This window comes from Panthera pardus, unplaced genomic scaffold, assembly GCF_024362965.1.
Source record: "Panthera pardus isolate Hobbes unplaced genomic scaffold, ASM2436296v1 HiC_scaffold_13, whole genome shotgun sequence".
Classification (NCBI taxonomy): Eukaryota; Metazoa; Chordata; class Mammalia; order Carnivora; family Felidae; genus Panthera; species Panthera pardus.
In genome coordinates, this window is record NW_026526688.1 from 46729121 (window position 1) to 46745474 (window position 16354).

Below are 16354 nucleotides of genomic sequence, written 5' to 3' on the forward strand. Positions count from 1 at the left end.
GACTGGGCAAGAGACTGTTCCTCAAAACCTGTGGGTGATTATCTGAAATCCGCTCCTATGCCTTTTAAAGACTACACAGGTATGTTTGATACCAGAGTCTATGTCCCAATTTTTTTTTTTTTTTTTTTTTTTTTTTTTAATTCAGGCACAGAGCCCACTCAGTATGACTAAATACCCACCAGGACAGTGAGCCCAGACAGCAACTCTCCTCCAAGGCAGTAATTTACATATGTCACTATAGTTAGTGATTATTACCATTCTTTAATTTCACTAAACCAGTCACGTCCCATTTTTTCATCTCCAAAGACCATTTTTATTATTATTTCCTTCATAGGTCCTATGCTTTGAAATCCTTTTCGTCATCCTCCCCTGCCCAAGAAAAAAGATATGTGTTGATTGTTTTGACTCTCCATATTCTTTGTAATCTTAAAGTATTTAAGAACGGATTCTGAAGTCGGTAGAATAGTCAGTCTTCTTTCTTGCCCATTCTCTATTCTTTTATTCATTGAAATCATTCTCTAGCATCGGCACACAGGAGGGTCTATGATGATTCCACATTGCCTGCAAGTCATAGCCAACTGCTCTGCCTGCCTTTCCAGTCTTCTAGGAACTGGTCCCATCATCTCAAAAATGACTTAGTTTCTATAGCACCTCAACACAAATCCAAGCTCTAGTCTGATTGATCCCTGAATTCTTCAGGCTCACCTCAGTGCTGTTGCCCACCATATTGCCTTCCATGGGATGCCCTTCTCCCTCCTGTATAAAGATATCCTGTTTCCAAGGCATATACAAGTTTCTGTCTCCTTCATGAACTTTTTGGTCCTGACTTGGCTCACAGGAATGTCTCACCTCTCTGGATAGTTTATCTTACTTATAGTCACTACAATACAATGTCGGGGACGAGGTGCTTGGCTGGCTTAGTCAGTAGAGCATGAGACTTGATCTCAGGGTCATGAATTCATAGAGCTCATTGTGCTAGGGGTTCCTTAAAACTATATACAATGTGGATTTTGTTTTCAAATGTATTACTTCAGAACTGTTCATTTGATTTATTTCATACTTTTTAATCAGTGTCAGTTATGGGTCTCTAACATATAAATCATATTTAAATGATTAGCTTATGAATAAGTGGCACAGCAACCAGAGAATCACAGAAAGAAAAAAACAGGAAAAATGAAATTAAAAGTTATTTGCTTGATTATTTACTGATTGGTAGAAAAGAAATTGCCATTATTGATTACCAATGTGTTTCATTAATTCCTGCTTTCCCTCTCCCTCATAACTAGAAATAATTAAGGACCAGTGTTATGCTTTCTGAATGCTATCCAAGGCTGCAGGAAATCCCAGGGCCTGGCCAATCTGCCTTGTATCAGCTCTGGCAGATAATTAGATAAACACAAGGCCTGCTTTGCATTGGCAACACCACTGTGATTGAATATGTCAGGCAGACCCTGAAGATGACAAGTGGGAATTCTATTCTCTTCTCCTCTCGGTGCTGAAAGTTCCTTTAGGCAGTAGAACCCACAGACACATCACCACCAGCTCTTGTGTTTCTCAAATGCTTCCAATGATCAAAACCACAGAAAAACCCAAAGAGCATAAAACATATCACACCTCCAGTTTTTATTCTCTTTAGTTTTTAATTTCCTTATTGTATTTTTCTTTTTGTTCACGTTTCAAAGCTCCTGCTCAGAAATTACTTTTTAGAGGGTGGATTTACGATGCACATTACTTCAATTCTTGGTTCCTCATGAATCCCTCCCACCCTTGTCCCATCATGTTTATTAGGGAAAGTCAGGCAGTTACTACAACAGGGAACTTATGGGTGTCACTTCTGATGACAATGACTTTCCAGAATTGCCCCTCAGTCACAACACGATTAGTGTGCATCAGGAGATAGAAGATCCCCTGCTTTCAAATCCAAGGTCTCTCTATAGGAATGTCCTTTGCATATCCTAAACTGAGACAAGTCAGTGTCTCCATGTTCACAAGGAACATTTGCATATTTCATTTTTTTTTTTTTCAACGTTTTTTATTTATTTTTGGGACAGAGAGAGACAGAGCATGAACGGGGGAGGGGCAGAGAGAGAGGGAGACACAGAATCGGAAACAGGCTCCAGGCTCCGAGCCATCAGCCCAGAGCCTGACGCGGGGCTCGAACTCACGGGCCGCGAGATCGTGACCTGGCTGAAGTCGGACGCTTAACCGACTGCGCCACCCAGGCGCCCCTGCATATTTCATTTTTAGCTAAATCATTTGAATTTCTAGAATTCATACCATCTCTATTACAAAGTTCTATCCATTCTCACTGGTTCTTTATGTGTTGGTTTCTTTCTCTGATAGATTAACAGGGTAAACTATGCTCTTGGGTCATTGCAAACACTTTTAAGAACGGGTCCACAAAGACTTCATCAGAAATTGGCCTCAAAGTGATAAAATGCAATGTTTCTAACTATGCTCCAAGGAAAATTGTCTATTAAAATCCTTTTTCTATCCAATAAATTAATTTTCTTTGATTCCCTCCCTTCCAACCACAATAGAAACACATACACGTTCAAAACTAAACAATGATTAGATTATATAATTTAAAGAATTAAGGGAATCATTTATTGGTTAACATCCAGAGGATTACTTTTTTAACCTTATGGTACGAGTGATACCCAAATTCTTTAAAAATGTAACAGCTTTTAGGGCATCTGGGTGGCTCAGCTGGTTAAGCATCTGACTTTGGGCTCAGGTCATGATCTCACAGTTTGTGAGTTTGAGCTCTGCATTGGGCGCTCTGGTCAGCACAGAACCCGCTTCAGATCCTCTGTCTCCCTTTCTGCCACTCCCCAATTTACGCACACGCGTGTGCACGCGCGCACACACACACACACACACACTCTCTCTCTCTCTCTCTCAAAATAAATAAACTTAAAAAAAAAAAAAAAAAAGAAAGAAAATCCAGACTTGACATAGGGTTATGGTGGCTTCCGATGTGTCTAGACTTGTCCCTTTTGTTGCTGGATCATAGGAAAGTCTGGGTAGGGAATAGATGGGGATGGTGAGATTCAGAAGGGTGGTTATTATAATGACTATTTACAATTGCTAAGAAAATACATAACCACTGAAATACAAAGGATATCAGTCTTGCCTTAAAAAAAAAATTGCTTAAAGAGGGGTGCCTGGCTGGCTCAGTTGGAAGAGTGTGCAACTCTTGATTTTGGGGTTGTGAGTTCGAGCCCCATGTTGGGTGTAGAGATTACTTAAGTTAATAGCACTTAAAAGTTTTTTAGGGACGCTTGGGTGGCTCAGTTAGTTGAGCCTCCGACTTCAGCTCAGGTCATGATCTCACGGTCTGTGGGTTTGAGCCCTGCGTCGGGCTCTGTGCTGACAGCACAGAGCCTGGAGCCTGCTTCGGATTCTGTGTCTCCCTCTCTCTCTGACCCTCCCCCGCTCATGCTTTGTCTCTCTCTGTCTCAAAAATAAATCAACGTTAAAAAAAAAAAAGTTTTTTAAAAAATTGCTTAAAGAGAAATTATGATGAATCCTTTGACTTGTACATTTTTTTTAAGCTTCATCAGTCTCGAAGCTACCTTACCTACATTATAGATTGAGCTACTTGCATATAAGGTCTATTTACGTGTTTTCCACCTATTCTAAGTCCCTAGAACAGTAAATGGAATATAGTACTTGTTGAATACTTATCCAAGTTTGCGTTGAATACAAAATCAGGGTCCATAAATTTCCTACAGTCTGTACAAATTCCTAGGGTGGTGTAGTTTCTCAATGAAGGGATTGAAATGGAATGCTAAAGGCCTAATGTGATGATTCATTTCCTAGGTAAGACTAGCATGGTTTTATGTTTTTGTTTTTTTTTTTTAATCTAAAAGTTGTCCTTCCTCACGCTGCATATAATAATTGTCCAAATGGTTAATTTTGGGTGGGAACGAATTAAAATTACTCCTCAAAATTGGCTAAAAAGCAAATGTCTGAAAGCACTGACATATCAGTGGTGTTATTTTCATATTTTACATGTACACATGTATTAACTATGTTATTCAAAATAACCTATGAAATATATATGCATACACATATATATGCAAGCTACTTTTAAAATATAATAATTTCATGTTTGTTTGTTTGTTTGTTTAGTGGGATGAAACCTAGAAATCATCTTGCCCAACCTGCTCTTTTTAATAGATATGAACATACAAGGCACAGGATCTGGAGAGATTTGCTCAAGGTCAAGTATTAGTTAACGAAACAACTGAACTAAGACCCAGGACTCCTGATTCCTGGTGCAGAGCCCTTTTCGCTACCCCATGGTCTCTTTCTAAATGATCATGGCAATTTTCCATTCCACTGAGCACTAACACTGTCCTCTGCCAAACACATGTGCGCAAAGCCAGGTTTTTTTCTTACTGTAATACTGACACTTCTCTGGAGAGAGGGGAAGGCCAGGGTGATGTTGATGTCTATTGATGATGTTAATATCTTCATTTTAGGTACCGCCTTTCTCCATGATCTTGAAGAGACACATGCATTTGTAATTTAAGGAGAAATGGTAGGATCAACACAAAGAGGTTTCCTCTCTATTAATTCACTTTGCTCAGTACACCCCAGAGGCCGCTGAATCCTTTACTCAGTTTTAAATCACTTCCTTGATTGGGTTCTTGCCATTTCTTTTATAGCTGGACCACTCTATGATCTCAGGCATTAAATCTTTCTCTAGTCTAGACTAATATTTCTTACCCAGGGTTGTGTACTGTTGAATCCTGATTAGATATACTGCAAATGCAGAATCTGGATTCTCAGAACTAATGAAATGGACATAGTTCGTTTTATATGCAGAAAGCCTAATTTGGGAGAACTTCCAAAAAGGAACTTGGATATCCATAGTTACTGACAACCAACTCTAATAAGCATTTTTTTAAGTATGGGAAAATATGGCAAAATTGCTAATTTTCAGATATGGGAATGTACAATCGGGGAGGTACCAGACGGGTAACAAATATCATTAATCTAGGATGACTGGCAACAGATGGGTAATACTGGAAACTGTAGGTTGCTATACAGTATAATAATGTGTATGTTGAATTTTTTTCCAGAGAAAAAGAAGTTTTGAATTTGTGTTGGAGACATGAGGACTTGCTTTATAAAAGTGGATTTTCTGGGGGCGCATGGGTGGCTCAGTCAGTTAGGCGGCCGACTTTGGCTCAGGTCATGATCTCGCAGGGGTCTGTGGGTTTGAGCCCCGCATCGGGCTCTGTGCTGGCAGCTCAGAGCCTGGAGCCTGCTTTGGATTATGTGTCTCCCTCTCTCTCTGCCCCTCCCCTGCTTGCTCTCTTTCTCAAAATAATAAACATTAAAAAAAATTATTTTATTTATTAATTTACTATTCTCAAATAATAAACATTAAAAAAATTTAAAAAATGGATATTCTGATGAGGTGGTCAGAACATGTGTATTTTATAGCATGAAGGAAACCTATATAATCCCCGAGTCGGTATTGTGAGGACTGGTGGTCTCCCTTGGGGATCACCTAGGTCCCTCTCTGGGGCCTTCCCCTTGAGTGACTTTTAATTAGTGGTGAGAATCATACAATTTTTAATACTAGCTGGGACCTCATAAATCACCTGTCTCCTGTGGGACCAAATCCCACCTGCAAAGGACGATTGGCAGATCAAGAGCTATTTGTTCAGCCACTCAGAAGTTCTGAGAAAGGATATTGAAACTTCGGTTCGACACAAAGTCTTACGAATCAGCCTGATTTCTAAACTCTGTTTTCCAACAACTATGAATCGGAACTGGCTGGTATAAAGAACACAATTTGTGTCTCTTAAAAATTTTCCTGACAAGTACCTTTTATTTCGTTAGATACACTATATTCATCAGATGCATTAGGAAATGTTTTAAGAAAATATCTAAAGCATCACAGTGTCAATACTTTGCAGAATATGGAAAACATACTTTTTCTGCCACAGGAATCCCTTTACTAGAACATACACACACTCACACACACACATACACACAGAATAATTATTTACTCAAACGGAGTGCTTATTATGGATGCTAAATGCCTTGCGTGAGTAATTTCCTCCTCAAAAAGAACCCTTTCTAATAGGCACTATTAGAACTTTTATCTTATAGATGAATAAATTTAGGCTTAGAGAAGTTAAGAAACTTGGTCATAGGATTGCAAAAACAATTCAAACTCAAGCAATCTGACCCCAGAGCTTTGATTCTTCATCTATGGGATGAATGTTCGAATCCTCAAGGCTCAGCTCATTCATTTCTAGGTCCAGGTCCGTTTCTAACCTTTCAAAAAGAGAATAATCAGGGCGTCTGGGTAGCTCAGTTGGTTAAGCGTCCGACTCTTGGTTTTGGCTCAGGCCATGATCTCATTGTTCGTGAGTTTGAGCCCTGCGTCGGGCTCTGTGCAGAGTCTGCCTGGGGTTCTCTCTCTCCTTCGGTCTCTATCCCTTCCTTGCTCTCTCTCTCTTGAAATTAAATAATCTTTAAAAAAGAGAGAGAATAACCAGTGTCAACTCAGAATCACAGAGGACCTTTGAAAGCTAGTCAGTCTTTGCTCTGAATGCTAGATCTAGTAAGCCTCCTGGGCCAGCCAACCCCACCCTTGAGCTCAACTTCTGTACCTTCCTACTGATGCCTTCCCTGTGCTTCCTGGATACGGCATCTAAAAAATATTTCTCTCTTCTTTGTAATAGACGTGTTCCCATCAACTCTCTGGTTCTACAGCTGACATTTCACTTCCTTAAGAAATGCTTTTAAGCTTTCTAATGGGCTGTCTTGAGTTCACATTGTCATGGGGATCTGTTCTTATTTGTCTGTTTACTTTTCTTGGGTTTTTGTTTTTTCCAATTTAAGTAATATGATCAGGAGGTAATGTATCCTGCTCTCCAGCTGCCCAAATTTAATTTTAAAGTCCTTCCTATTTACAGTGGAGGTGTTTTATTTCAATTCTGCTCATAAAATGAACAAAGTTAACAAGATGTGCCTGAGATAAACAGTCTTCCAGAGATCATGTTTCTGAAGCACGACTTAGCACATTCTGTCCAATTCCACCAAAAGAACGTAAGCCTAGTATAAAAGGACATATTGAAATACGTGGGCAGGGAGTGGATAGGAATAGGAAACAGTGGATGGAAGAGAGAGATGGGCACAATAATTGCCTTGATTTCAATGAGCTGAGAGAGAAATTCTTCCCTAGATTCGTCTGTCATGACAGTGTAGGTAGAGCACCCGGGTCTATGAGGAAGTAAAGAGAAAGTGGTGACGGAATTTCCTGGATAGGAAAAGGCATCTTAAGTGTTTCAGAGCTGGTTGATAAGGAGGGCCATAGATTTTCAATAACTTATGAAATACACATCTGTCACAGACCAGTGGATGAAAGCCAGTCCTTACTTGGAAGGAGGATTATGTTCAAAAAACGATCCGATGTCTTTATCTTTTTTATTAACAAGGCTACAAGTAGAGAAGTCTACAGTGGGTGGATGACAAAGGGGAGAGATTTTGTGGTAATTTGTTGAATATGGTTTATTCTTTATCCTCTTTATGCTCCATTCCACTCAGGGCATGGCACAAAAAAAATGACAGTTTTAGCCTTGTACAACTAAAAAAAAAAAAAAAATGCTTTCATTTAAACACATGAGTATTGCAATATCTCTGCTTTATTTTCTTTTTTAATTAAGCACAATGGAAACTTTAGTCATGAGCCACTCCACTCTGTCTCATTAAAGCTTGTGACTCACAGGCTTTGTGATTGGGTCCCATAATGGGAAAGTGTTTATTGGGGCATGGGGGAGAGATTGTTGCTGAGCTGCTAATGATACCATATGTGTCCAAATCTCCATTCTTATTACTCCCGTGGGTCTGCAATATTATATCCATTTCTGCCATGCAGTGTCCATGATGGCGACTCTGAATTGATCAACTGTTACTCAGAAAGGCGGCTGTTGGGTATTTCTAGGAAAAATTTTTGTGGAAAAAGGAGCACCTACTATGTACTATCAATGGAATGGAAATGGGTTTTTAATATTAAAACTACTTGGGAGGATTAGCAAGCAGTAATAAACTGCATGACAACTTAAGAATGCTTTGCACTAGCATGCTATCCTGCTGTTGCCATTTTCATTTTGCTATGCAGAGTTTATGCTATAATTAAGCAATTGTGCTGTACAGCTGGCTCTGAAATATGAACTTACCCAACAAAACATTTAAGAATGAGTCAAGCAGGTATTCCTGACTCCTTTACCCAGAGAAAGGAAAGGACGGATTTTGCTTTGGTAAACGGAAACTTGCCCTTTATAACCCTATGTATAAGAAGTAGGCGTCCTGTAAACCACCAGCAGAAAGGGTTGCAATAGATGCACTGAGCTAAACCAGAATGAAAATTGTCTTCTTCGGTGCCCCAGGAAAGACAGGGAAGGGACCCAGGTAATCACTGTAATGGATAACAATGAAGCTTAGAGTGTCCAAGAGAAAATGCTTACCAAGGCAACCTTTACTTTGATGTGATTACAGGCTCACCTTTTCAGGTGTTTCCTTTAGGTCATTTAAGTAGATCATTCAATAGACAATGTGGTTAGATTATTAGATGTAGCCTGGGGATGTTGATTGGAACCTGCTATTGTATAGATGTCTTTACCCTTGATTTAGTTTCCCAACTGCCTATTCAGCCTTCTCTTATCAATGTACCCATCAGAAATGAGAACAAACCAGCATTCAACTGATATTTTGGTTGTTGAACTGTGGATGTTGAACTGACCTATATTACATCTTGACAAGAAGGATGGATTAGCTATCAGGTAGCTCAGCCTCAAATATTTCCTCTCTCCTTCAGACCCCTGTGGCATTTCTCTGGCTTCAGTCTCATGACACATCTAGGTAACTAATCCCCTCTGAAGCAGACTGATTTAATCTTCTCAAACCGCAGCCCTTAGTTTTATATCTGCTAGAATAACGGGAGAGGGAGAGGGAGAGGGCTTCTCTTATTCCTCAGCTTCAGGCTGAACACCCCACCAATTTCACCCTTCTGTTCCTGTCAATGAGGCATGCACCTGCTATTGACCCCTGGCTGTGATCCTTAGAGGACAGAAGCCACTAGGTTCACAGCAAGTAGAAAGGGCAGTGGTCAGAAAACTACCGGACTCTGGTTTTTAAGCTTAGAAAAGTTTCTTGACAATCATACCACATAATTATCTTTCTGGAAGATAAATGTTCTGGCATAAAAGCGTTGGATGTTTAGTTTAGCTTGTAATTTCGATCCTTGGACTGTTATTGGCAAAGACTGCCGAATCTTATTCTCACTAGTCTTGGGGCATTTATTTTCTTGGGGAGAGCATTTAGGTGTGGCCATCTGTGATAGCAGAACACTGAGGTTCTGTGCTCCAGTCACAACTGACCAAGCAACAATCACACCAAATATTAAAGTGATCATTCAGAGCTGGCGGCTGCATTTCCAGGAGAAATGCAACCCTCGGGGACAACCAAGGAAATCCAGCTATTCTGTTCAAAGCTAAATAAAATCTAAGAATTGTAGGTCATCCGAGAGTCAAGCAATGTCATTGTTAAACCACCAAAAGAAGTTAGGAATTGAGGAACTGCTTCAGGGTCATGTTTGGCACAAAAGGAAAAAAATTAGGATGGAAATTCCCAAATTATAACATGACCTAGATCCTTCACAAAGCTCTTGTTCCCATAAAGCTGTCGCCCACTGCTATTTTAATCAAACCCAGCCTTCACTGGAGCACTATCCTGATGCAGCTAGTTTTAGCAAGAGCACTTTGGCAGAGTACCAGTGACAAGTGCAGTGATGTTGGCACTATTTAACCACACTGCGGTTCGTCGCTTCCTGCAGAGATGGTAAAATGTAATTCATTTCTGTTGGTATTGGTAGCCGTTCTGTCTAAAAGGGCAGAACATGTTCTGCTGTTGGGCTCTTACAAACACATCCCTTTCCCACTGATGTAAAAACAGACCTCATACACCTCCATGGTTTCATAGGCTTCACTCTTTTTCCCTCAAAAAGCTGAGTCACTGTTGCCATCAAGGGTCTCTGATCATAGCTGACAGACATCTCAATATGCGTACTAGGGAAGCAAAGGATGCTAGAAAAACCATGCTTCAGGAGGAAAGGAAATAGAGGAATGGAGAGAGAGAGGAAAGGCTCACACAGCATTTTAAATTCATGGAGGGATTTAACAGAGATCTTGGCTCCAGTGCCACACATAGTCCAAACCTCCTCGTCCTCTATTTTATTTCCACTACAGAAAAATGGATACCGAACAGCCACTGAATTACACACGTGTGACTAAAACCATACATGGCCAAGATCCACAGAGAGGTTCGCTCAGTTTACTAACAAACTGCCCAGGGCAACTGCCCGAACTATGGCCATGGCTGGCTCTAAGGAAAGAGCTAAGCTTTGGAACTTCACAAGCACATATGCCTACGTGTCAACTCGACTAGGTCATCAGGTACCCAAATATTTCGTTGAAAATCATTCTGTGAGAGTGTTTTTAGATGAAACCAACATTTACACTGGCAGACGGAGAAAAGCAGAGCGTCCCCCATGATGTGGGTGGGCCTCGTCCAAGCCGTTTCAGGCATAACCGTCCCCTGAGTAAGAGAATTCTCCTGCCAAACAGTCTTTGAATAGACACTTGGGCCCTAAAGATTTTGGACTTGCCAGCTTTCATAATCACATGAGTCATTTCCTTATAAATAATTAATATATATCATATATAGATAGATAGATATAAGTATACTTCTGTATAAGTGTGTATATATATATATATATATATGTATATGTATGTATATATATATATATACACACACACATACACCTTATGTATATATAAACCTTAAAACAGCTCTCTAATTTTAGACTTGAGATCTAGGCTGACCTAGTACACTTTCAGTGCTGGGAACTCCTTTTGGCCCTGAACAGAACTCTTACTCCAGTGACAAATGCCTGTGTACCACAGTACAAGTGGGAATAAGTAGCATTCATATATTTGATCATTCTTTCTTAAGAGCTAACCGTCGTCTGTCTTCTTCCATTAGCACCTCTAAGACTTAAGTTTTAGTCAACTATGGTTGAAGCCTGATAGCCTCAGATTTTCCCCAGGTGTTAATCCAAACGATGACGAATAAAGAAGATTATTATCACGATCATCTAAAATTCAGCCAGTAGCCAAATAGTTATATTGTTGATGGTTTCTTAGAACACAGCCAAGATTTGCAGGCCTCATTGTATCAAAATATATGGCTCCGTGTTAAAAAAAAAAAGTCACACCTCAAAAGTGTTTCAGAAAAAATGTGGTAGTCAAGGGTGGTCAAAAACACATTTCCTTAAACTTCATGCTATTGCTTGTGTTAAGTTTCCTTACATTTTGGAAGAGAGATGGCCTTCTAAGGAAGGCAGATGGTTGGAATATTAGAGAGCATGGCCCTGCCATCACAGAAACTGGTGGCAAGGTTGTCTTCTGTCACAGTCTCTGCGGTATACCTGACACATTTAGGGTCCTCAGCACTTGCACTGAGAAAATGAAGGCGCTATGGGCTATCAGTAAGTGGTCACTTCAATGTATTATCCTTTTAACTAATGTTTTAGCCATCTAGATTTATTGTGAAAATACAACAGTTAGCATGTTTGAATATGCTGGCTTTCAAGGCTATCCAGTCATATTGATGCAGAAAAATAAATCCAACTTAGATAATCCCTTCATACTGTCATGTTTCCAAATAAAAAGCAACACATATTCCTGAAAAGATGACAAACTACTGAGCTATATTATTTTTTGCCAGCTATTTTCCAAGACAGCTATTTAGTTCCAGAGAACACATGTGTCCTGAATCTCTTGTTTTTTTAAGGGCCTCAGCGAAACCAAGTAGCTCATCTGGGTAGGCAAGTGAAAAAGGGATTAATATTTACTGAGCACCTACTCTGTGCCATGAAATATTCATGTATATTCTTTTCTCATTGAGCCTTGACAGTAATCAGGTTTTCAGTACTCACATAAAGGAGTTAAGCAGTTAGCTGATTTGTTCAAGTCACAAAGCTAGTAAGGGACAGCACCAAATTAAAACCTGTCTATGTGATGACTCGATCTTCCCATACTGTCTTACTCAGGCAGACTGTCACTCGCAGACGGTAATAATATAACCTCAGGAACCAAGCAAAGCTTGGGAGTTTTGAACCCAACATTCTATTTTGATGCAAAGTCACCCATCTTTGCAAGTGTCGTTTTTTTTCCCTCCATTTGTAAGGTAACAGTCACAACACATGTCCTGGACCATAGAACCATGGTCTCTGGAGATTATTAAAATTATACATATACACACACAAACATACACACACCCCTTTACATATATGCATATATATATTATAAATGCTTTATGGTGCGGTGAAACTCTTGGAAGAAATAAAAGCATATGGTGATCAGTAACAGAATTTCATCAAACTTAAAAATGGTGGGTACTAAAAGAATTGCTAATCTAAAAGGTAATTTTAAACATTTTCTTAAATGAGTTCTCTAAAAAAGTTACTGGTTCAATTAATAAGTACACTTGCTTATGGAAGTTCTAGTGAGAAAATATTTAAAATGACCCCATCTCTACTACAAATGTATTTGTCTACGTTTCCACTCTTTTCACTCATTTCCTTTTTGCTCTTGGCAAATGACTTTGCTTTCTGCTAACATATTTAAGCAAATGAATGGTCACCATGTTTCCTTTCATATTGTGGACAAACATTGAAGATGTGAAGCAGAAGGTGTTACCTAGAATGCAGAGACCATCTGTGCAGTTTTCAGATTCCTGGCTGAGCCCTTCACAGAATTTGCCCCCGTTTCTTGGGGGTGGTGCCGTGCACTCTCGGATCCGCAAATGCTCGCACTCTGGGCTGCAGACTGACCATTCACTCCATACTTCCCAGCTCCCATCCACTTTAAGGGAAACAAATGGAAGCCTTGTTAGAATGAATTGGGCAGCTGTCAGGAGACTCACCCCAGGACTGCTGTTGTCCTTAAAGCTGGAGTTTAAAGAAATCACCACCACCATAAAAAACAAAATAATTCTGCTTATCTTCTCTCCGTGATTTCCTTCCTAAAGACAGAGGCTAACAAAAGCGGTGGTGTAATTCTCTTGCTATTTCAGGAGACCAGTTACTGAATTTAGGCAAGCTTTCACATTATCAGTGCTCTTGGATTGGCTAATAATGTCATTACCCATTCCATTCTCAGTCTTTCATGCCCAGCTGTGTCTTAGATGGACGGGTAAAGTATGTGCAGTAACCACTAGTAATCGCCGCTTCCTTGTGGGTTGACAGTTTAGAACTAGACAGTAGTAGGAACTATCTTTAAGCCCTAAAAGCCCTAAACAATAAAAAAGTTAAACCTATATGTATTTTGACAGTATTAAAGTAAAACAGGTCAGTCAAAGCCCCAAGATACCAGGACTTAACATAAACAGAATTTCATGGGTCATGGATTGCTGCTGTATGTAGAAACGAACAAACTAATTTTAATTCCACTAAAAATTGACCCTAGAGATAATGGCAGCTGTTTGAGGCAATTGTCCCTTTACCTCCTAGGAATAGTCCAACCATGCGTATGTGGGCTAAGATCGTGCAATTTTTAATCGAGAGCAATTAGTCAAGAACAGGGTAACAACAACAACAAAAAAATACTGAACTTGAAAGCAAAATGTCCAAGAACTTGTCTTGATTGTGTTCACTTATTGGCTCCTCAGCAATCCCTTTGACTTACTTTACTATTTCTGTCAACTGGGGGATAAGAAAACTCACAACACAGAGTTAAATGACATCGCATTTATAAAAGTAGCTTGCACAGTACCTGGCACATAGTAAGCACTCAATAAATGTTGACTGAATAGGAGTTTGGAAGGAAACTCCAGGAATAAGCTGTTGGTGAGAGCCTCAGCTTAGCTTTCAGTGGAAGTAGATCTGAAATTTTAAAGACCCGAGGCTCTAGCCTAGCATCCTTGGAGTTAATGTTTTATAATGCACGGGAGGCCTAGGATCAATTTGTTTCTCAGTGGGAGGACATGCTTTCCATAAAGAAAGTCATCTCCATCTCATCTACTCCTCATTGTATAAACTGGGCTAGAGCCAGGAAGAGATGAACAAAAGAGCTTATAAAAGCCATATTTGGTAAAGGAAGTGTCTATTCAGAAAGGAAGGCAAACAGGCCAAATGCAAAATAGCAACTCTGTGATACTGTACAATCTCTGCTGGTTTTACTGTCAACAAATACAAAGCTGATAAGGTGAGTTGATTGGTAATTGATGATAAAGGGTCAGATGTCTGCTACCTGTTTTGTGCTCACAGACAACTCAATCCCTGCTAGTTATTGTGCCATCAGATGGGAGAACCCAAGGAGAGAAGCAGATGGCTCAGCCCCACCAAACATGGCTAGTAAAGAGACACTTCAGAGCATGATGGCTTACTGATGGTGAGTGTCCAGGATCATCTATATATATGTCCCCCAGTGGAGGTATTTCACCCACGTTCTTGCTATTATAGTGAGTTCCACATTAGCACTTTGGACAAAGGCTGCATTCTGAGAACGTGGGAGAGGATAACTTTGGGAAGGAAGGTTATATTCAGTGCTTCACACCAGCTTAATCGTGTTGGTGGATGAGAAGGGAAAAGGGAATCTACACATATCTCACCAGGACAAAGAGAAGTGCACGTTATTTTCTGCACTGACATTCCCTCACAAAAGGCCCCACCATTGAGAGGAGCTGGGTTGGTGCAGGTCCGGGAACGTTTCTGCCATCCTCTACCACAGCGAACATTGCAGGCTGACCACTCTGTCCAGGAAGACCAGCCTCCATTCACTGAGAGAGAAAAATGGGGAGGGGAGAAAAAAAGGAGAGAGGTTTTTACTGATTGCCTACTATGTGCTAGCCACTGTGCCAAGGTGTTGTGAGTTTGGCATCCAGGGACCAAGAGACCCTGCAGACCCACACTGGCCACTCGATCATGGGGCAACAGTGGGGCTTACCTCATCTCTGTCCCTCAGTCTACTCATCTGACACAAGAGGGACACAGGATTTTCTTTGTGGGGAATTAGGAAAAATAGGATGAATTCATCAACCTATCTCTAAAGCACTTGAAAATCTAGAGTACAGACAGAAAATATCAGCATTTGAATTTCTATTACTTAAAATGCTTCAAAACCCAATCCCAGGACTCTTCGACTGTGGAGGGGAATGACTTTACTTAAATAGCCGGGAAGTTTTGTTTTGTTTTGTTTTGTTTTTTAATGTAATACCTAAAACATTCAGCAAATAGTGATGTGTGCTTTTGAGGCATTTCCTATGCCAGGAGAGAAAACTGCCCACAGCAGGTCTGGGGAGGCTGGGGGTGGATGCTGGGTTTGGGAGGGATGGGAAGCGGAAGTTGCCCACCTCAATTCTTTTCAAATATAAACACAGTGGGAGAAAAGAAACTTTTAAGATTAGTTTTAAAAGACAGGGATTGGAAATGTCACTGTCGGAGGGATCGGGAATGTCACTATCTCGTGGACGTCCCATACTAGAGGTGAGAGCAAACACAGTACTAGCAATAGGGACGTGTTCTCACCTACCAAATGAGAGAGGCAGGAGAGAGCACAGTAGTGGATGACCCCTGAAGTCCTTTCAGCTCTACACACTGAAATCCCTCTACTTTGCTTTCCGTCCTCCCTATCCATTCCTGGCGTTGGGGCTGGTCTTACCATAAACCACCACTGTGGCTGACAGGCTCCTCCTCTTGGCCACTATGTTGGCTGCCATGCAGGTGTAATTGCCGGAGTCGGAGAGGCGCGCCTGCCGGATGATGAGGTTGTGGTCAGCCCTGGTATCAATGTTTTCATCTTGCTCGGAGTCAATGGGCTCCTCATTTTTCAACCATTCCACCTATAAGAAGAAAGGAATGTTCACTTTACCAGTCATTTGTAAACAAAACAAAACAAGCAAAAAACCCAACAAACCTCTTTTCTGGAATTGGAAGGTGGGTAGTTCCGGCGTATGGGAGGGAGACAGACGTTCCTAACCTCTAGAGCCAGAGCAGTGATTTTTTATTTCTCTTTATTCCATTTCCCATCCCTTTTATTTAGCAAATTTGGTATATTCAGGAAATGAACACTCAAGTTAATAAACTGGAGTCAGGAAAGGAACATAAATACCTACTGACTTTGACCCATTTTTAAGAAACGCGGTGGAAGAGAGAAAAGAGGTGACTACAATTAGGTCATTTCATTATATTTCATCTTAGTGCAAACTCTGATGGTAATGACTACGTGTCTATAACAAGCCCAAAATGCAGCTCACAAAATCA

General features: G+C 40.4%; 1 protein-coding gene across 12 annotated transcripts in view; it reads right to left on the reverse strand.

The window, feature by feature from the left end:
• UNC5D (unc-5 netrin receptor D) overlaps positions 1-16354 on the reverse strand; it is a 574975-nt gene that overhangs the window by 107401 nt on the left and 451220 nt on the right. For 7 of the 12 annotated variants that reach the window (XM_019440815.2, XM_019440812.2, XM_019440813.2 and 4 more), the window contains exons 5-7: positions 15753-15933; positions 14704-14871; positions 12792-12956 (exon numbers count right to left, since the gene is read on the reverse strand). In XM_019440815.2, coding sequence (XP_019296360.1) covers positions 12792-12956; positions 14704-14871; positions 15753-15933 — 514 coding nt within the window. The remainder of the gene's footprint in view (positions 1-12791; positions 12957-14703; positions 14872-15752; positions 15934-16354) is intronic. The other 5 variants (XM_019440818.2, XM_019440819.2, XM_019440817.2 and 2 more) reach the window with 2 other exon arrangements.